Here is a 21,397-nt window from a genome sequence, read left to right as displayed (position 1 = left end):
GCAGCCGCTGCCATTGCCGATGACCTGGCGCACACATCACCGCCGCCAAGCGGCCGGCCGTCAATGGCGCAGCTTCCGCGCTGGCGGAAGCCGCCCCGGAAGCTTCCCCGGCGCCCGGTGCAACACCGTTCCCTCCACTAATGCCAGTACTACTATTTCCATTAGCAGCAAAGTCACTGCTGCCCTGCTGCATGCTGCCAGCGGCGGTTGAGGGGGGGGTGGTATAGGGAGATAGCAGCTTGCGCAGCTCCGGGCGGAGGTCCTTGACCTGGAAGTTGTGGGGGATGGAGATGAAACCGCTCTCCCATAGCTCGTAGCAGTCGTCGATCGCTATGCTCGCACCTGCGCAGAAAGATAAGACTAAGTGTGAGGCACACTCTAGGCAAAGTGACGAAAGCAACAGAAGATTGGTAGCTGTGGGATGTGCAAGAAGTTGGGCGCGCAGAGACTGCAGTGACGACAACAGCAATTGTGACGCGGCAAATGCATTTCATTGTCATTGCCGTCTGTGCTTGACCAAGTGCTCCAGTACCACAATCCAGCACCACAACCCAGAACCCACAACCCACAACCAAGAATTGAAAACAGCTAACGTTCTGCGCTAATTGTGAAGACCGTGCAAAAAGGTATCTGCGCGCTCTTTCTCAGCAGTGAATCAAAGTCTTGATCTTCTCCACGTCAATCGCAAGTCCAGCTGTGACGTCAAGGTCCACCAAGTCACACGAATTGCAGCAGGAGTGGCTGTCCAGTTGATCAAGCATGTTGCAGCAGTGATGGCTGTTAGTTGAAGACATGTTTTGCAGCAGTGAAAACGGCTCACCGGACAGGTCAACGACTCCGCGAAGCACATCCGCGCAGTCTAGCAGGCGCTGTGCTGCGTCCATGACTCCCGCGCTGTCGTAGCTGGAGCACACGCAGATCACATGCTTCGCGCCCAGCGCCGCGCGCACCTGCATGCATGCGATTACTAAGCGGTGACTCCGCGTTTGCAGCGCGGCTTCCGCCTGACGTGTTAAAGGCCATGTCCTGGTGTGCAAAGGCCTCATGCCATGCCATGGACATCACTTTTGAATCGGACGTCATGTTTCATCTGGCCGCAAGCACAACCTTTCCTGCATGGGATGAAGGATGCGAATCAGACACCACAATAAAACAATGTGCCCTGTATGTCACTGATGCGACGATTATATAGACCATAGGGTGTACATTTTGGTCACCGGTGGTTCTTTTTGTCAACCAAAAGCTGGCCATCGGGCCCGATCTGTAACACGGTAGGTGGGTGCAATACTGAAGGCCTGTGAAATGCGCCCGGCACACAATTGCTTTTTGACAGCAACTCCATGGGAATCTATTGCAACGATATTCACAGGTCAATCAGAGGAGTTACCTTTTCAAGCAGGGCCTCCTCTTCCGCTTTGCTGCTGGCGACGCTCTCGGCCGCCTCGTTGGCTGCCAATCCCATTTCGCCCGCCAGAAACTCCAGCAACCGAGGTGGAGGACAGTTTGACCGCACCTGCAGACACAGACAACCATCCTCAATTATTGACATGCTTTGCTGGTGAGCGTAGTTTAGTACATATGACCGTACCCTGGAAGATCAAAGATAGACTAGAAGTTTACCCAGACCAGCATGCATTCTTGCAGGCACCCGGGCGAGGTTTTGACTGAGCAGCACAACGGTATTTGTGAAATGTGAAACCTCAGCATCTGCACTTCAAGTGCATAATGCACACCTTTAGGACATGACCCTCTTGCAGTATGACATTTCTGGGACAACCTCTTCTCACTGAAGTTGCAGTTAATACAACAGTTCAACTCGCAGGTCCATGGTAAGAGGCAAAGACTGAAGTGTAGGAAAACGATTGGGCTGCTTTTGTACTCTTGTCATCTCGTGACATAGCGCAGTTTTAACATGACTAGCTGTAGACGAAGACCTGCCCATGGGCCTTTGTGTCAGTATAGAACAGAGGATCAGAAACGAGGGACCAATCCACCTGCAGAACCGAGGAAGTCGCCAGGAAGTCCACCATCGGTGATGACTCGTCCGAGTGCACCAGCAATGAAAAGGCAAACCTCCGCCCGCCCAGTACCCGATCAAATTCCTCCCTGCACGCCACAAATTTCATAATTTATGGCACTATATATTGACTGGCAGACGCGTCATGTGCAATAAGGAAGGAAAATCAGCAGCATGCATGGGGGTTTGACTTGAAGGAACCTCTGAAGAAAAGTGTCACATGAGTCTCGATAACTTTGGCTCAAGGTTCCCCTGATAGAAAAAAGCAAGGAGCCCGCATGCAGAGAGCGTGTGCCCTGATTTGGGCCTATGGTTGCTTTAGCAATGCGACTTAAATATACAGAGGGGAAACTGAGGGGTGAGTCTTGAGTGAGCTATAAGAAATTGCGCGCGCCTGCATTTGAGGATGCACATTCTGTGCACCCCGAAAGGGACAAATTTCTGTTCCAGGGGCACAGCTGGACTGGTACAGCTGCACTCGGTAGTGAGGGCCCCCGATTGGGGGGGCCAAGGAGTGTGTCTACAATGAGGATCACACAAAGGGCCGCGCCTGCGTTCGAGGACGCAGCCGGCCCAGAGCACGAACTTCTGGCTGCCCTCCTCCGTGCGTGAGTCGCACCACACGTTGTCCGTGCCCAGCAGCGCCTTCAGCGGCGGCGACAGCTGCCTGCATGCATGCGCGCCAGAACAGGACGTCAGTTCAAACAGACACCCCAGCCAAACTCGAAGAAAGAGCATCCGAGCTACGGAGGTGTCCAAATGGGCAAGGGCCAGTTAGGCACCTGGCATACACATCAACATGCATAAGACAGCTGCCTGCATGCATGCGCGCCACATGCAACCATGACATGGACGTTTTGCATTGAGGGTGTCCTTGCGAGCCGGATGAAGGGGTCTTGCACTGCACACCGCGTGCAGGCGGCCTTTTAAAAAAGAGCCCAGGGCTCTAGGTGCACAGAGCCTCATGAGGCGGTCATGATATCGTTATCAACCTGCACAAGTCTCCTGCCATGTGCACACCCCACTGGCAGACCCCTTCTGCAGAGGTCAGCCAGTTTGCTAAGATACTCATCTGCATGCTGTGGCCACTGGGGTCCTTGTATAACAATGCTGCAAGGATTAGAAAAGTTCATCGTGCTGAGAGAACCACCCATGACACAGTCTTAGAGCAACACCGCTCACATCAGGTCCCAAAATATGGAGTCCACCTCAGAGCAGGCCAGTGCCTTACGACACATGGTTCCAACTACAGGAGGTAGCTCAGAAGCCCCACCTGACGCGGTGCACCCAGAAGAGGGAAAGGCGGGTGAGCAGGCGCGCGCGGCCAAGATCGAGGCTGGCCACTGCCTCCTGAATCCGGTGCCGGTCCGCCACTATGTGCAGGCATCCGTCGTCTGCCACGTAGCTCTGCGCGCGCGCATCACACACCCCTCAGGGCTTCTGAGACAGGGGGATTGAATTGTGGAAATGAGGAGCTACAAGGCGGACGACGGCGCTATGATGCAATTTGCTCAAGCGTGGCGAGACATGCACGCCCACAAGGCTTTGCAACAAGGGCATGAATCACACTGACACGCACATGTCTAGCCACGATGGAGTTCATTGCATCAGACCAGACCACCGCGCCCTGTCCAATGTTCTTCAAGGAGCTCAAGCCCTCGGAGCTTGTGCTGCAAGGGATGGAATTGTGGAACTGTATGTGCAAAACATGTTTTGCAGGATTGCGTAGCAGGGTCCTGGCCGCATGAACCCCAAATGTAGCAGAGCATGCGGTGTGCTACGCTGCATGATTGATCATGCGTGTGCCGTCGTTTGCCTCGGACCTGCGGCACCTGACGCGTGACCACGCGCGCATGACCCAAGCAGCTCACAAATTGTTGCTCTGATTGTGCAAAGAAGGGATCCAGCGCTTCATTCCCACCCCCCTGGCTGAGGGATCCACAATCCTTCTACAAGCCATAAAGCCGGGCAGAGGGACTTGCTGGGCGGACCATGCAAAATGCTGTAATGTTCATCGCAGAGGAGCACACCTCTATAGAGCTTGTGCGCAGATTATACGAGCCGCTGTCATCCAGGAAGGATGACGTGTCAAAGGGCGCCGAGTCGGGGTGATAAAGGCGAATACTCAGACCTGCATGGGGTCCATAATTTACATTGCCGCCCTCGTCACTTGCATGAAGGGCACTTATTGTAAGATGTTTCTGCTGCACTTGCATGCAACATGGCCAAGAGTCACGCAAAGGCAGTGTGATGCCAACATAGTCAAGCAGGCAGTCCCATGCAAGTCCATGACGCTAGGCACAAGAGTGGCGCATCAAGAGTAAGTGCACTCACCTTCAAAAAGCTCCGGCTGGTCGGCTGCCAGAGTGGTGAGGCAGGAGTTCAGTGTCCTCAGCGCCTCTATCTGTCGCTTTTGCTCTGCCTTGCTGACAGCGAATTCCCCTCCCACCTGTATGCCATGTATTTAAACCTTCAAGTGGCATTCTGCTATCTCTGGACTTGTCCTGAGGCAGGTGCAGTGTCTGCATGCACCTCAGCTGGCCAGGCTGTGATGGCAATGAGCATCAAGACAAGCAGGATGAGGCATGCAGAGAAGGAATTGCATGTTTGTGGAATGTTCTACTCCGTGCAAGGGAGGTGTGCAGCAGATGCATGTTGCCTGGATCTGGTGTTAGCACCATAGTGAGAGCCATGAGCACATACCTGGATGGCTGCCAGGGCAAATTTGTCCTCCAGGGAGGCTCTGAGCTCGCGGAATACCCTCTTCATGGACTCGTGCTGCTCTGAGGCCCGCAGTGCCTCCTTCACTGTGAAACTGAGCCATTCCAGAAAGCCTGTGCTGTCCTGACCTGCATGCAAATGTGCACGTGTTACATTCTCCGCTCTGAATAGTTCTCGCCAGCGCGCGGGAACAGTTGTTGTTTGCAGGAGCTGAGGAGCAGAAGAAGTGCTCCAGGCTACCAATTGCACCAACATCATGGCTCCTAATCAAATTTAATAGGCCATAGCGATTTGATATGGAGAAGAAAGCCTACTGCTGATGTAGGAGCCGGCGCCAGACTGCATCTCGTCTGCAGAAATGAGATTGAACGCAAAGAAGAGGGGCCCAAGGGAGCCGTAGCTGGGTAGCTCCGCGCTGATTTGCGTCAGGCGGCCGTCCTCTATGACCCAAAACTTCACTGCGGCCGTCTGAACCTTGCCACGCCGCTGCAGCTCATCGACGTAGCTGTTCAGTAACTGCAAAACAGAAGAGTCAGTCTTGAGTGGGCACCATGCATTCAGTAAAACAATTAAGTAATTAAGTAATGAAACCACTTTCAAAAGAACAGTGCTTTTGTTAAGTGTGTCCCAGGGCCCGCTGCGAAAATTGAAAGCGGTCACGGAGCATTGCCATTAAAGACTCCGAGTTCTGCGCCCGCTCGTACGGATGTGCCGAGAACAAGTCGGGATGCACTCGGCGAACAATCGCCCTGATAAGTTTTTTGTCGTCCAGCTTCATTGTTGAGATTGTTTACGCTGTCAGCTTGGCACCGCCAATCAGATGATTAACCCTCTACATCTCACACCGAGGGACTGGATTTCGACGCTGCAAGGCGCATCTTGATATGTTGTATCTATGAAGCGCCTAACGAATGAGCAACATCGATTCTGAGTGGCTTTGAGTGGTGAGATCTGTTCCGGAAATTTACTTGTGCATGTATCATTTGTGAGGAAGCCGGGGGAGATAAGAGGATGTCAGGGGCTGATGAAGTGTTTGGTCTACCTTGGATTGAATTTGATCCACATCTATTTTTAGCTGTTGGTCAGGGGAGCGCTTCAAAGTGCTCCTTGCAGCGGCTTGATTGTACTGTAAACTGTCCGATGGTGAGTTAAGCGCATAAGAAGCGATTTAGGTCAGGCCTTGTGAGCTATGAGGCGATCTAAACAGATATGCAAGTGGATAGGCCAGTATTGGGGTGTGAAGTCAGAAAAATGCTCCATCTCGCCTCACTGCAGCAAATCAAAGAGTTTCACTCCATGTGAGCATGCATTTACGTCTGATACAGTGCTAAGCTCACGACAATTAAGTCCAATGCAAAGATTTCTTTTGGTTTTGGTGGCCAGAACGTGGGATATGAGTGAATAATTTAGTGACCCTGAAAGTGAAAAGGGAGGCAGGGCTTCTGGTATTTCACTGGAAGCTCACCTGCAGAATCGCAGTCTCGCCCATTCAGGATCCAGACAGGTGTCTCGTGTTTTGCTCAAAGGCTGACGGTTGCACGGGGTTACTCAGGAGCTGCCGGACCCTTCCACAATCCAATCATGCTTATCTCTGGAAAGCCTTATAGGGCACCCTGTGAGATTCTCCAGGCGACCACTTGATATAGCATAGCCCCTTAAAGAGGCATAGGCTGCCACTGTGTTTGAAGCACCATCGCAGCCGCGCCAAATCCCCGGAGTGTGTCTCTTCTGGAGCCACCACCGCTTTGAGGACTTTGCCATAATCTGACCCGGGCCAAAAGCTGCAGGAATCACCCAAGGTCACATGAACAACCAGCAGGAAGCATCACACCTAGTTGAAGGTGCGAATATTGGCAAGCCCCGCAAGAATACTTTGACCAACCCTACTTCAAGCCTGGTCTTGCCTCCCAGGAGGACCGCCTCAGATGTTGCCTCCTCACTGCCAGCGGGAGGTGAATAGACAGCCGCCGTCTGCGAGGGACATTCCTTTTAGGCTTAGCGGTCCATAGGAACAAAGTGGGTGTCGCGCGGGGTCATGTTCAGGCGGCTGTCCGCGTTCTTCCTGCCAGGGAGGGTCTTTCCCATTGGTCTTTGTCGGCCACGTTTGAGCGTTTTGGTGCCGGTGCCTTGCGTCATCTCCAATGTGCTAGGTATTTTGAAAGGCTTGTGGGGCTCCCTGGCGAGTAGGAGACGGGGTGCGCGTCTCACGCGGTCTTCCTCCTAGGCGTGGTGGCACGCTTGCAGGGTTTTTTATCGACTCCTTGAAGCTGCGCACGCCAAGATGTTCGAAGCGCGGTCGTCCTGTCGACACCTCACAGTGCCTCCTAGAGCACTGTGGATCCTCTGCTGATGCTAGTGGTCCGATCAAGGTGCTTTTGTTGCATGCAGCGAGGGATAGAGCTAGGGAGAGGATGCCACCGCCAGCAGGCCGACAAAGCCCCGCCGAAGGCACGACCCACCCAGTGGCCCTGTCTCATTGCGTTGACCTGACACAACCTTTGCCTTTACATAGTTGAAAGCCTGCAATGATGTCTTGGCGCGCCCTTCTGGGCTAACATCTGCTCTGCGTCTTGAGAGGGAAGCGTATTGCGTGCAGGGCCTTCAGCGCCTGTTGCCAGCGAGATCAAGGTACGAAGACGCAGAGACTCTGTCTACGCAATGCCATGAGTCCTATCTGCGTTGCTTCTGTGAACCAGGAAGGCCTGAAGCGTTTGAGGCTTCTAATAATCAGCAAAAGCAGGCAGTTGCAATGGTGGGTCTGAGGCTTCTTGACATTGAGTTTGGGGCTGTCGTGCAGGTCATGGAAGTGGATGCCTTCTGCAGCGTCCATGACATGATCCATGCCGCTATTCTGTCCTATGGGTGCCAAGCATCCTTGCGTGAGGTAAGATTGACTCGCACCTGTAGAGCTGCCAGGCAGACAGCATCTAATGACTCGAGGTGCATGTTTTGAACTTGTTTTTCCCTTGCATGATGTTTTTTATTGGTGGATAACACCTTCTTGCCTGGGCTGTCATCTCAAAATGCCCGGAAGGATCAGACATCCACTGATGCCTTGCTTGGCCACCATCCTGAGAGTTTGAGGCTAGAAGGCTTTTTGCTGCCCGACACAAGCCACATGCATGTGCTAATCTTCTGCAGAGCTCCAGAACTGACATGTATAAGGCCCTTTCAGCCCTAAGACTGGGGTTTCTGCCTGCTGTTGCTCTCCTGCAGGAGGGCACAGCAGGGCAAGCTGCACCAGGCAGAAAGGCTGAGTCGTCTTCATGCATTCCCCAAACCTGAATTATGTCTTTTCTGACTGCAGATCTACCGGGCATGCGAGCAGAGGGGCCGCATTGCATACAAGCGCTCTGGAGGCTCCCGCTTCATCACTCACAATGACCATTGGAAGAGCCAGATCAGACACGCCCTCTACACTGGGGAGCGCTTTGTGCGGTGCGCACCATCTATTCTTTTCAAGTTGGAAAGACTAATCCTGTGCCCACAGCACACATTAGTGGCTTCCTAGTGCAGTGGCTGGCGACCCTTTTCTGGGCTCCATGTATCCTGGAGGGCTTTAAGCAGAGTTTTCTGATGCTTCCACTGGACCTGGAATGCAACGCTTGGTAAGTACAAGCAGGGTTCTTCTCTGGCCTGTAGTGTCAGGAATGGTGGATAGATGGATGACAACAGATCCACCCCTGGAAGTCAGGGATTTCGATGAAATAATTCCCCGCTTGCCGACAGGGCTTCGGAGGGAGCAGACTGCTGGACGGTGTCGAAGCCCTTTGGGAAGGTTGTGCCAGCCTCGACCAAGGTGCTGATCAGGACCAACGAGGAGGGGACGTGCGTTATCGACGAGGGAGTCGAGGCGAACAGAAAGGGTGCCCCGCGCGGTGCCCCCCGCCGGACCACCCGCTCCAAGCACGCCCTCGACGATGACCCCCTGCCCATCTCCCCCAGACGCAAACGCTCCAGGTAAATCGCTTTGTCTACCCCACAATTGAGGATTCTGTCAAAGCTGCAGAGACTTCAACAGCGTTTCCTTAGGCAGGACCGCAACTCCGTGGGTGTTGCAATCGGCCCATAAACAGCGCCATTTATTAGTATCCATGCTTGTCAACATAACCAAAGCTGTTCAGACAGCGAGGATGACTGTGACCTTGCAAAGAGGCCGACAGCCAAAATCAAGACACGTGCCAAGTGCAAGGGCAATGCCTGCGCAGGACGACGCGCGCGGCTGCGCGGTTTGAGACAGGGTCGGCGGCCGACGACGGGGAGATGACGTGGCGCGGCGGCCGCGGCCGCACCGCAGGCGCTGGGGGGATGGCTGCCGCTGCCGAGGAGTCATCACTGCTGCATGACGGCTCCGACAGCGTTGCCTCCGGCGCTGGCCAGCTCGGCTCGCCCCTCGCCCGGCCCAGGTGTGATTCGCTGCTGTTTAGTTGAAACGTAAGCCCCTTACATGCGGCCATATCGTAGGACATCTCGCATTGCAAGTGCAGTTGAAGCCTCCTGGTGAGGTTCTGAGCCTGCCTGGGAGCATCTGGTAGGCCCCTGACACTGTGAAGGCACCTGGCAAAGTGAGCATAATTCCTTGTTGAAGCCACAGATCAGAGCAAAAGTCTTGCCGATGTGCGTACGTGATACATAGCCAGGGGCCACTGCAGACCTTGGCTACATCGTCACTGTCTACGGTGCTTCCTGATGTTCAGCTAATATGGTACAAGAGGCATTGAGGTTGCGGGGGCGTGTGCGCAGCCCGGATGAGGCGTTTGCGGGACCGTCGGGCTTCCAGGGGAGCGCGCAGGGGGGCATCGAGGGAATCGATGAGAGCAGCCAGAACGAGCGCCTGTGCGGGCCCCGCGGCAACCGTGCTGCCGCAGGAGCAATCAGGGTAAGCCTTTTGAGCCCCGGATGGTACTCAGGACAAGCTCATTCATAGCTCTGGCTTAGGGGCAACGATGGATGTGTGTCGTGAAAATGTCTGAGCTCAACAATCTGCTGCTGCCATTGCAGTTCCACCCGGCGGCGCAATCTTTGTGCAGTTTGGGCTGTATCGATACTTGGGTGTTGGAAGCGCTGCATTGGTGGCACCACACACATGCTGGTGGCCTTAGCTGTACCACAGGGTTCATTGATCTGCAAGCCTCGACTATGAGACACATACTTGCAAGCATATGGCCATTTTTTAGGGCTGCCTTGCTTTCTGCACTGCGCAATCTTTACACACATTATGTCAATTGACTTTTCTGGTGTCCTGGCCCCATATAGAAGTGGCCTTTGAAGTGTCGCAATACGTCTGACGCTCTTTCCGCAACCGGCGCAGAAGCGGAGCATGCTCAGCCTGAGCCCGGCGGACGACGAGGTGGAGACGCTGCTCGCGCAGTCCAGCGCGGCCCACGCGCTCGGCCAGCCGCCGCATGCCGCGGGACGGCCTGGTGCGCCAAATCTGGTCGCCTCGGCCGGCGGCGGCGGCCGAGGCCGGTGGCGTCAGCGTCTGACGCTCGCGCCGCAGCGCTCCGCCTGGGGCCGCAAGCCCGCCGAGCCGCCCGCCGAAGAGGATGCCGCGCTTGGGAAATTGCTATCAGGTGGATGACCTTCATTCCCTGATCAGTACTAGACAAAAATCTTGGAATCTGTGACAAGATCTTGCCCAACTTGCCAGGTCGTTGTATGACAATGAGGTCCTTCAGGACCAGATATGCTATGGGAACACTCCGTGCCGGTCATGATGACTGAGAGACTCTCAATCACCCAGATCAATTTTTCAGCGCCGCGCAATCGTGCAAGCAAGGTGGAGCGTGCCACGAATGCTGGCAACGCAAGCCATTGACACAATGCATGGCTTGCCATGGTAGCGGCAGATCTTTGCAACCGCCGCAAAATGCAGGCTGCTGTTGTCCTTAGCTAACACCGTGTATGTGTGCAGGCTCGCACTCGCCGCAGGACGGCGCATCCCTGCGCCGGGCGCGGTCAGCCGAGGCCGAGTCGCCGCCGACGACGCAGCTGTATGCGCTGCGGTCGCGCGCGTGCCCCCACCGCTCTCCACCCGGCTTTGGCACCTGCCCCGACCCCGAAGCCGCTGCCGCCGCCGAGCGCGCTGCCTCCGCCACTCAAGGGCCCATCAAGTCCCGCCTCAAGGTGCGCTATGCTGATGCTCCTTGGGCCTTTCGACAATCTCCTTAGAAGAAACGACCCCTTGGCGCTTTGCTTATAAAATGAGATTGGGTCCTGGACCAGCTTGCCACCACTTGCCTCTTTCTGTACACCTTGCATCAAAAAGCAAAAGCAGGCTAGGGTTGACACGAATATTCCTCGGTAGTTCTGCATGCCTGAGTATGCATGACGCTCGCTTGCTGAGGAGATGGAGGGCCTTGTCGTGTCTGCAGGCGGCTGCAAAGGCGGCTGCCGCAGCAGAGGCTGCGTCGGCCGCACGCGCGGCCCATGAGGAGGCCTGCTCAACGTACACTGACGAGGATGCCATTGCAGACGAGGTACCATCTGAATGCTTGCTTGCATGACCCTCTGAAGGGCCACTCTGCACACCACTACAGGGCAGGGAGTTTACACCATTCTTCCGTGAAACCATATCCGTTGAGGCACATCCAGTCATGGTTGCACAAGTGGGTTCCATGCTCTCCGGAACCTGTGGTGATGTGCGGATTGACCAACATACTGTTGCGGTCTTCGAAAAAGCTGCCTCCATGAGATCTGTGTCTCAGAAACGTGAGCATTCTGTTGCCTGGTATCGGTGGGAGGAGCGCTGAAGGTATTGGTGAAAGGATAGTTAGTGTTACTCTTTTGCGCGTGCAGGCTTACACCAGCGGCGCGGCTGATGCGCGCAACTTGCGCCGGAAACCAGGGGCCACCGCCGGGGGGGCCTTCTGCAGCGGTGGGCTCACCCGGGCCGCCGAGGGAGGGGACCTGCTCCTCCAGATCGCCCCCCGCACCCGCAGCGCCGGCGCTGCATCGGACGCCCGGAAAGGAGGTGCGATTTCTTCCCACGTCCTGGGCTGGGGCTGTTTCATTCAGGAAAATAGGTTATGAATGCGATTGTGTTGCCCAATGAGTGGCCAGTGGGCTTCTCGTGCAGGCATGGAAAGATCTGTCTGTGCTGGAGAATACTTCGTTCTGACAGATCTTGCAGACTGCGCGGAAAGCCTGCTGTGATGACGTGCTTCGCATGAAAGCTGCACTGAATTGCATGAAACTCATGCTATTCAGGTTCTTTTACGCTCAGATTTGTGACTGCAGCAATATTATGCCAGAAACAATATGTCTGAGCAAACGCCATATTTGTATGCCCACAGGTCGCGGCAGGCCGCCCATGAAGCTGATCGACCAGGTGAACCATAAGACAGCGACCACCTACGGGGGGACCGTCGCCACCGCGGGCGGCACCGGGGGGTCCGGTTCGGCCTACCTCATCCCCCCGACGCCGTCCATGACCGCGCGTTATCACCACCCGGGGCTCGCATCGTGCTCGACGACCCCTGCTGCGACCCCCTCGCTCACCCCGCCGCGCACCCTCATGTCCACGCTGCAGGTGGGGGCGTTCCCTCTCTGGTCTCCCTGAGCAGCAGCGTCATACTGCGTCTCAAGAACCATTGGGCTTTGCTATGCCTTTCCAGGAGCGCAGACAGTAAAGTAACAAGCCCCGCTCTGAGGCTGTCTGAGTACTCTTATCCCGTAACACCAAGCAGATTGCCTTTGTGGCAAAGATGGCAGCACTGGGCCTTGTACCAGTCTGAAGCTGCGGCTTGGCATCCCTCTGGCTATTGAAGAGCCCTCAGTGCCACTTTGAAAGTCTCAGGGGCAGCTTGCAGCGGTGCTGTAGCCTGTCTGCAATCAGACAACAGTCATCGACCACCCTTGCTGTAGCGCACAGCGAGAAAATGTTCTTGTGGCTGTGCAGCAAGTCCTCCCTCCCTTTCTCGTTGGTTCAGGACCCCAAGGTACCCGACGTCCTGAATTATTTTACTCACATGCTAAAGCCCTGCTGTCGAGTGCCTGCAGGGAGCCGCATCGAGCGCGGCACCGGCAAAGCAGGGACATCCCGCAGACGCCACGCTGCTGGCGTACGGAGAAGAGCTGCCCCCAGAAGACTGCACCGAGGGCGCCGATGAGTCAGACGACGGCGGCGCGCGGCGGCTGCTGCGCTCGCACGCGGCCGCCGCCGCCGCCAACGGGCCGAACGGGGGGTTCAAGCGAGCCGCGTACCAGGTGAGAGACCTGCCGCTCTGCAGCAATTGGAAAGAAGCGCATTTTTGGGGTGTAGCTTTTCTGTTGCAGCATCCATTTTGAGAACCAGGCTGAGCGTACTGTGTGCAAATGGACACTTCTGTTAAGCTAGACACGCGCCCCCGCAGGGGCCCGCATTGTTGCAGGGGGTTGTGCATGGGTAGAGAACTGCCGTTGTCTTTATAGTCGCAGTATATGACTTTTGGCATGTGCTGTCGAGTCACCTGCGGGGCCCGCACATGTCAGATTCCTGACCCTCCACTCCTGCAAGGTCTGCAGATAGCCAAAGTATCCTTTATGGGCTGCCTGCAGACGGTTGATCGGTGGATGGTCAGGCACCTGTAAGGCTTTGATCTTGACAGTCTGTTGATGGCACTAGATGGACTACACAGATTGTGCATGTTTGGAGAATGGCATGTGCCTGCATGTGCGCGCAGGTGCTGCAGGGCTCGTCGGAGGCGATGACGGCGCGGGAGCTGACTCAGGCCGCCATCAACCAGGGGTTCATTTCCACAACCGGCAAGGCACGCCCCCGCCCTGACGCCCCCTCCCCTGGGATGTCACCTGCTCGTCGGATCTTCTCTTGGTATTTTTTCATTTAATTTGCACCTTCAAGACTTTCTCTCCCGAGCCCTGAGAGATTCAAACAATTCATGAGAGAGGACCCTACCTATGGTGACATCCTGATGCAAGAAGCCCGTCTCAGGCTGCTATGACTGCTGAATGGAGTATATTTAATGTATTTGTTTCACAAGCAAGACAAAGTGAGCTTCAGGACTGCTCAACTGCTCTTCTCATCAAGGATCAGAGCACACTTGGGTGCACGGGAACATTTGTCTACATGCCGAACATTGCATGCAGATCACTGTTTATCTCTATATCTCCGCTTTTTGGACCTCTACATGTGATGGAGTGCTGAGGGCTGTGTGTGCGAGTGCAGACTCCAGAGCTGACAATGGCGTCGTCGCTCTACATGGACATAAAAACCAAGGAGCGCCGCTCGGCCTTCATCAAACCCGAAGAGGGCAAGTTTGGCCTGCGCGCCTGGCAGCAGTGAAGCACTACCTGCAGCACAGCAGCAGCTACAGCTTGGCCTGAAGGCCTGGGAGAGTCTCTGGAGAATCCATTCAGATGGCGCTGTGAAGGAAACGGCGGGCGCTTCTGCGAGTGCCTGAGATGAGATGCAAGAGCGATGAGGGTTGAGCAGCCTGCTCTGGGAGACGGCGATAAGCAGTGAAGCCTTTTTTGCAGCTGAGCTGGCAGTTGCCCAGAGCAGGCAGGTGATGTGGCAGCCGGGCAGGCAGCTCTGTGGGCAGTATTCCTGCCCGGTGGATGGTGAATCAGGGCTGGAATAAGCGGATTGGGGCGCAATGATCGTGGTAAGAAATGTCGGTTATTCTCAGCCCGATGTGAAGGTTTGGTGAAGCTTCGACAGGGCAGGTGCACTTGTTGATCTTTGGCTTTCAAGAATTGGAGGGAGCAAATAAGTTGTGGGCCACAAGCTACAGGCTGTTGCCAAGGCTGTAAGGTCCTTATCTGGCAATGTAACGCTGGCCAGTTTGTCCTTGGGTGAGCATGGGTCACAACGCAGTACTATCTGCAGCAGGGTGTGATTTGTAGAGTTGAGCAGTGAAGGAGGCTGCTGAAAGCATTACAGGGCGTGGATTCTATGCCTGTCTTTGGTAGCCACTGCTGAATTCTCAAAATGGTGTGTAAGGGGCAGATGCGATGGAAAATATGATATGCCAAACATCTGACCAACAGTTTCTCAAGAGCATATTCTTAGGTGCCCCCTTAGTTTTGAGAGGACTGTGTCTATTTGAAGTCGCTTTGTTCCTCTTGTGGGAGGGCAGGCTACGGTACAACATCAGACTTTGCCGAAACGGCAAAGTGGCGGCTGTTTTTTTGAGGATCTTGCTCTGAGGAATGTGATGATTGTTTCAGGCTGAGACGGCAACACTCTTGTGCCAAAGTGGTAAGATTGGTTATTACATCAAGTGCTACTCTCTTCAAGAATTACGCAGGGATTATCAGATTTATCTTGCCTGGTAAATCCTGCGACAGCCTCTGTCCAGGCTCAAGAGAGGGTGTCCTGCCTTCAAGAATTTCCAGAGGGGCTTTGAGTTCGGGTGTCCTGTTGAGCAGATATTCACAGAGTGTGGTTTGTAGACGTTTACCAAGAACAGCACAGGATGGTTTTGTTTGACATGCTCTGGCAATGAGTTTTCCAGGGTGCAGATTGACTTTGACTGGGCACGTTTCTGCGCCTATGCGAGGACCAGAATAGGGTCCTTGATGCGCACAGAATTTCCCCCTGGCGGTGTGCAGGGTGAGTTGGTGGGGTGTGACCTCGGGTGGTCACTTTGGTGTGTGCGAGGCTCACAGTGTTGTATGTTGTTGAAATTCTACAAGTTCAGGGGACAAGGACAATGTCTCTGCATTCTGCGCAGACCAGATTCGAAGAATGTGCACACGTGATCCGCGCTTGGTTGACTTTGCAGTATCAATGCCTTGGGCGCTTGAGCTTTACATCTAAAAGTTTTAAGGCTGCAGAGCTTTGTGATTTGATGAAGGCGGTGGCTGTCCTGAACTGAGGACAAGTCATGCATGCATCTTATCCGTTATAATTCTTACTCATTGATTATGGGCGAGATTCTACGTTTGAACGGACAGAACTACAATTACGTAATTTCAAGGTATACCAGTACCACCATGCTGGTCGTGATGTCAACTCCTTTTGAGGCACAGCGTGTGTCATTCAAGCATGAGACAAGTAGGCTTGAACAAGTATACCTTTTTGTTGGGGAGTGAATGTTATGGATTTGTTGAGTCGTTGAGGAGGAGCCTAAGCCCGTTTGAGAGCCCAGTGACCTCCTCCTCGGTGAACCCCTGGGTGGTGGTCTTTATCCCCTCAGCTCGGGGCGGTCACGGTTGTAGATGGACCTGCCACCATCGTCCATCAGCCAATAGGCCAGGCCCGCTCTCTCTTCTGGTGTATGCGCGTTTTCTTTTATATTCCCTTGTGAGTTGCATCATGCATGCCTCCTCTGACCAGTCAAAAACTTACTATGCACCCCTTCAATTTTGCGTCTGTCAATCTTCCTGAGGTCATCTATAAGCATACCAAATGCATTCAAACCCGAAATCCCTTTGTGGACCCCCACAGCAAATACACTCAAGAAGCATATGCTTCGTATTTTCATGAGGTGCCAGGGTGAGCCCGCTATCTGGAAAGACCAATTGACACAAGCATCTCCCTCTGACATCTGCAGGACCTAGATGCACCTTATGACCAGTGTCTGACAGAGTGAAGCCTTAAGGCTCGACAACATGCAAGCTCTAGACAACTTCAAGAGGCCTTTTGCGCACGCTCCCAGATCACTCTGCTGCAATGCTTTCCTGAGGATAGAACGCTCACATGAAGAGCAAGCATGCAGTTCGTCTCCACATCTTCTGTGAATTTCTCTGGACGAAAACACTAGTAAAGAATTTACGATGGGTTTCTGAGGCTACTTTAGAGGCTCCTGCTTCAGGCACCATTTAAAGTGGCTGGGTGCTACAGCATGCGCTGTTCTCTCAGGGCTGCTGTGGCAGCAATTTGAGCGGCAGTGTGACCATTTCTGCGCCTGGTGCAATGCACTGCAGCGCTATTCGCGTCGACACCTCGTGGGAGACGGCAGCTTCTGGTAGCTCCACCAGCACAGCAGCACACACCTGTGGCCAGATTTTTTCAACTTCAAATTTTCATTCAAGTTCATATTCAAATTAAAACTTGATTCAAGGGAGGAGGCATCGAAGGGATGACTGCCAGGCATCCATGTTTGGGCGCCCGATTCCTGGAATGGGAGGATCTGTGAGACTCTAGTGCTTTGCGCTGCTACTCTAGATCTCCAAAGATGAGTAAGCCAGGACTGTGCTTCACATGTCTTGCATTCTACCTTGGCGTAATTCCATATACTTGTGCTTCAAATGCGCATGCTCACACGTCCTCCCACAAGCAACAATTGACCAGAACATGAAAGTAAAGAATCCTATCATTGGAACTTGTCTACACAGGTTTATGAGGGCAGAGGCCTGCCTGGAAAAAGCTGGCCTCGCCAGCCGCTGCAAAGGCGATGTAGGCGGATTGCAGGGGGTTGAGTGTGGGGTTGTAGGCGCAGCTCTCGATGACACCCCCGCCGTAGATGCGCCCAGAGTTAGTCACCAGCGCTAAGCCGGCCGGGCAGCGCGTGTAGGGGGCGTAGCTCTCCATTGCTGCCTTCACAGCAGCTTCCGCCGCTTCCTGCAAGACGGCACACACTAGCTCTTCTCACCCCCTCATGCGCAAGTGCAAATTGCATCTTCAACCAAAAATTTGTCGCCGGTGCATGTCGGATTTATGGGTGAGAGTTTTTCACACTGTTGGCAATAAGGACGTGTTTCACGGACTTCGCTCGTCTCCCGCTGCAAACTCTGCCAGATCCCACCACCTGATCTCATTCCATGTGAAGTACAAGGCTAAATTGCACCTGCTGCTTTGGATGGGGGCTTTGAGGGGTTGCAAGGGATGTAGTACCTGAGTGATGGAGCTGCCTGGAGAAGCGCTAAATGGTTTGGCCAGGCTTACGGCGTTGTGCTGCTGTTCCAGCAGCAGAGGGGCTGTGCCGGGCTCTATGAGGTCGCTGGGACAGAACTTGTCGACCAAGATGTCGTCCAAGCGGTAGCAATTGCCCTTGTACACAATATCCATGCTCTCCTGCAGCCAATCACGGGACATTATCAGCCAGGATGCATGGATGACATGCAACCTTGCCAATCTACAGAAGCTGGCATGGAGGGGCATCCCTCAGTACGATCTCCTCAAGACAGTTTATTGTCCATGAGAAGATATCTTTGTGATACCTAGTTCATGTTGCAGGACATTTTACTCGCGTTCCTGGCCCATGCTTGTCTACATCGTTCCACGCTCTGACCCTCAGATCTCTTGTCAAATAGGGAGAGTCTTGCACTGACAATCAGAGGAGCTACACAAGGGAAGCAGGCTCGGAAGTGGACTGCAGAGGTGATGCATCCATGACTCACCGCGGTGACTGTCTCGGCGAGGAACTGGCGGCAGTGGCCGCAAGGAGCGGCGTTGACGGTGATTCTCGTCAGTCCGCGCTCGCCACAAGCGGCTGCATTGGCGACCAGAAATTGCTCTGCATGCACCGAGTGCTGCAGTGGCAGGTTTGGAAACTCCAGATTCACTCCAACATAGATCCGCCCCGACACTCCCAGCCCAATCGCCCTGAACAGTCGCATGAGAGGCTTCATGTGACATGATTCTTACATGGTTCAATTCCGTGCTTTTCTGTGTTGCTTGACTTTTACAAGGCTGGACAGAGAGCCCTGTGTTATGTGGTTGGTACATGGCTGCAGAGACTCTGTGTCCTATTGTGAGCTTTAAGTGAGTCTGGCCAGCTACTGCAGGAGCTAGATGAGCCCAGTCTCTCAGTGTTGGCCAGACCTTTGCCAGACCTGTAAAGCTCTCATGCATGCAACAAATTGGCTACATGACAGCACCCTTAATTAGAAACCCAGACTACAATGCTGCCGGTGCTTGAATCTACTATCCTACTCTTCACATGTGTTTGTCCAAAGGACACACTCTGAGTGTGGTATGCTCCAAAAAGACCCCACTAAGGCTCCCACTGGGAACTTGACAAGGTGAAGAGACTCACCCTACAGGGAAGGCCGAGGTGGGCGGCCGCGCCAGCAGGGCGGCAGGCGCGACCAGGAGCTGCATGAGCTCATGCAGGGTCACGCTGTGCTTTGCCTGCAGCTCCGCCGCCTGATCAGGCTCCAGCATGAATGTGTTCAGCGCCAAGACAGGCACAGGAAGGGTGCGCGCCCCGAGACCGACAACGCCATTGGATGTGTCTGCGTGCTGTGATCTTCCCTCCTGCGGCATGGCTGTCCTTCGCTCTGCGGCCTGCCCTGGCTAGGCTCTTGTAAACTGCAGGAGAAGTGTGACATTCCCGTCAGGGTAAGCTCAAGGATGCCAAAGTGGTGGGAGGACAAATTGAAGTACAACACCCATGCATGGCAGTGCACATTTAAGGCAATCTCTCGAGGATTCGATCCAAAGTATTAATCTAAGGACCGTACCTTGTGATCTATCAAGAGTAAACAGTCCCACGGCTCCTACATCTTGACTGCATAGAGCAGACTCCCTGGCCAATTGAAGCTTGAAAAGTCCAGATCGCCCGATATAACGCCACCGCAAAACCTGTGCCGCGACATGAATTATGAGATTGAGCTCATATGCTGGGGCAAGATATATTCTGAAGCCAAATCCCAATGAAGCATCGACCCGACAACATGGAAGCCTGGCATATAGGAGCCTCGCAGAATGGTTTAAATATTATTGCTCACAATAATATTTAGCTTGCATCATGATTTACCTGTGCTGGCCGCCTTGCAGTGAGTTCTTGGTTGGCAGAGAGAGCAAAATTTACTGATTTTAGCTCGCCACAAACCTTAAAATCTCTTCACTCCCGCATCGCCAATCACTGTATATTGTTCGATCCTTACAAGGCGTGCACGTTAGTATGCTCGGACGACCAATGGTTGCATTTCTATCAGCGAAACGTTTGGCCACAAACAGCAGGGATCCCTCCGGAGTCATCATGACGTAACATCCAAGAGTCCTGGTCTTGGAGCAATCAAATGCAGAGGACGCTGCAGTGCTCACCTGGATACCCTTATGATAAACTGTAGAAGTCAACTCGGTTTCATTTATACATGCGTAGATTGTCTTAACTGAGTCACAAGTAGATCATCGAAATTATTGAGGACCAGATCTGCTACACGTAGCGGCCTGCTGTACATCTGGTACCTCCTGATCAATTGAACATAGATCGCTTGTTCAAATGGCTAGTTCAAATTTGTTGGCAATGCACTGTATCTGGCAATTGTGCGCTCAGAAACAAGTACAATGATTGGATCCAGACCCCTAGCCTGGATTGACCTGTGCAGGTGCAGTGGCTTTGCACTCACATCCTGTTATATTTTTGGCATACACGGGTCCTGTTAAGGAAGGGCTGTTCACAATACTTGAACATCGCCTGCTTGAGAGACGTTAATGGCCTTCAGGGAATAGCTGCCATGGGGACGCGTGTGTCTGGACACAGCAGTGCAGAGTCACCCGACGCCATTGCAAAGCTGAGAAATGAGCAGAACACAGCAAGTATCTTGGGTGAGATACACCACTTCCTTTTCATTTAGAATGTATCAATAGTACCATCAAACTCAGCACAGGCATCTATGCTCTTCAAACTCAGTCTGCAAACGGCACTAATGAGTGAAATTTGGCTGTTTTAGATATTCCCAGGCGCCAGGCACAGTCTGTGAAGCTGTCGGAGCTTCCAAATGGAGACCTCCATGTGCTCTTTGAGGAGCAACAGCAGCTGCTGCAGTCTCATATCACGTACGTTCAGGATAGTACTGCCAGGACAGTAGGAACCCTCCAAGAGATGGGTTTCGGTGAGTATGTCGGTCTCGATCTTGTTGCAGTCAGCGCCATGTTGCTCTCATGGAGAGAAAAGAAGACCACTCCTGTGCTGAATCAGGTCCATGAACAACTTATTCATTGCTGCTTGCAGATTTTAATGAGGCCTATGATCGCTTCAAGGACCACTTGGAGTTGCCACCAAACTTGCCACCAGAGCGATGGCTTTCTTTCATACGGTAGACGACACTGAGGCAGTTTACCAGGATATTGATGAGATAAGAGCAATATTGACACGGCGTGGGGGATTCTTCGTGGAAGGTGAGATTCAGGCTGTTGTCTCCTGCAGGCTGTGTCTGTTGGTGTGCCAGCAATTATTTCGTTGCGCTGTGTCCTTGCCAATGCATCTTGCTAAGTAGACAAAGTGAGAGGAATACCCCCTGTTAATCTCCACCATCTCATGTGACCTTTGCTGGACAGGCCTGCCGGCCATCTTGAGACTCTGGCTTTTGCACTGCTGTGCCCAGCCATGGTAAGACTGGATGAAGCAAGAGAGCAGGTAAGCAGCCAAGGAATTGTCAACAAATGTTGTATGCGGCGGACACTTTCAGCAGCTTACCTTCACACCGCATTTTGTATACAAGATTGGCTCTAGAGGTTTTGCAATCAAGGCGCTGCTTGATCAGAAACGCACATCTCGCAGATCATCACTTGGAGCTAAGGGAATAGGAGGCGTCACAGCTTGTCTTTGGGAATAACTGCATGGCGGCTGCCGGAGCTGCAGCGATTTGGGAACGACACGCTGGCCAAAAGCCTTTTACAGGTGAGCCACGTCTACCCACTTTGGCTGAGGGTAATTCAGACATGAATTTAGCTCGATGTGCTTCCAATAGTACCATCCAGACACGACTTTCCTTTGAATCAACGTTTCAAGCAATGACCCATCAGCCTTCCGCAATCCAGAG

At 53.6% G+C, this 21,397-nt stretch overlaps 4 protein-coding genes across 4 annotated transcripts; 1 reads left to right on the top strand and 3 right to left on the bottom strand.

Moving 5' to 3' along the window:
• Positions 1-232: 232 nt before the first annotated feature.
• Positions 233-4,466, bottom strand: COCSUDRAFT_4424 (hypothetical protein; the record flags this gene model as incomplete). The annotated part of the gene is made up of 8 exons (XM_005645133.1): positions 233-342; positions 821-950; positions 1,388-1,513; positions 1,995-2,106; positions 2,556-2,684; positions 3,291-3,424; positions 4,048-4,148; positions 4,352-4,466. Coding segments are annotated over 8 exons (957 nt in total), but the record flags the coding sequence as incomplete, so codon positions are not given.
• Positions 4,467-4,636: 170 nt separating this feature from the next.
• COCSUDRAFT_18360 (hypothetical protein) lies at positions 4,637-5,516 on the bottom strand (the record flags this gene model as incomplete). Its single annotated transcript, XM_005645132.1, has 4 exons — positions 4,637-4,866; positions 5,053-5,275; positions 5,345-5,348; positions 5,419-5,516. The coding sequence occupies 4 exons, from the start codon at positions 5,514-5,516 to the stop codon at positions 4,637-4,639; spliced, it is 555 nt and encodes a 184-aa protein (XP_005645189.1).
• A 723-nt stretch (positions 5,517-6,239) lies between these two features.
• On the top strand, positions 6,240-14,021 carry COCSUDRAFT_48347 (hypothetical protein; the record flags this gene model as incomplete). The annotated part of the gene is made up of 15 exons (XM_005645131.1): positions 6,240-6,579; positions 7,127-7,186; positions 7,335-7,366; positions 7,536-7,622; positions 8,046-8,176; positions 8,468-8,698; positions 8,947-9,144; positions 9,482-9,617; positions 10,050-10,311; positions 10,653-10,864; positions 11,113-11,217; positions 11,537-11,711; positions 12,034-12,269; positions 12,740-12,946; positions 13,905-14,021. Exons 1-15 carry the CDS (start codon positions 6,543-6,545, stop codon positions 14,019-14,021), a joined length of 2,226 nt encoding a protein of 741 aa, XP_005645188.1. The 5' UTR covers positions 6,240-6,542.
• A 2,519-nt stretch (positions 14,022-16,540) lies between these two features.
• COCSUDRAFT_37578 (cytidine deaminase-like protein) lies at positions 16,541-18,791 on the bottom strand (the record flags this gene model as incomplete). Its single annotated transcript, XM_005645130.1, has 5 exons — positions 16,541-16,678; positions 17,043-17,246; positions 17,571-17,699; positions 18,026-18,230; positions 18,664-18,791. The coding sequence occupies 5 exons, from the start codon at positions 18,789-18,791 to the stop codon at positions 16,541-16,543; spliced, it is 804 nt and encodes a 267-aa protein (XP_005645187.1).
• Positions 18,792-21,397: the final 2,606 nt, after the last annotated feature.

The sequence above is a fragment of the Coccomyxa subellipsoidea genome (genome assembly GCF_000258705.1).
Source record: "Coccomyxa subellipsoidea C-169, whole genome shotgun sequence".
Classification (NCBI taxonomy): domain Eukaryota; kingdom Viridiplantae; phylum Chlorophyta; class Trebouxiophyceae; family Coccomyxaceae; genus Coccomyxa; species Coccomyxa subellipsoidea.
The sequence above is the reverse complement of the archived record's forward strand: the minus strand, read 5'-3'. Positions and strand labels throughout refer to the sequence as shown.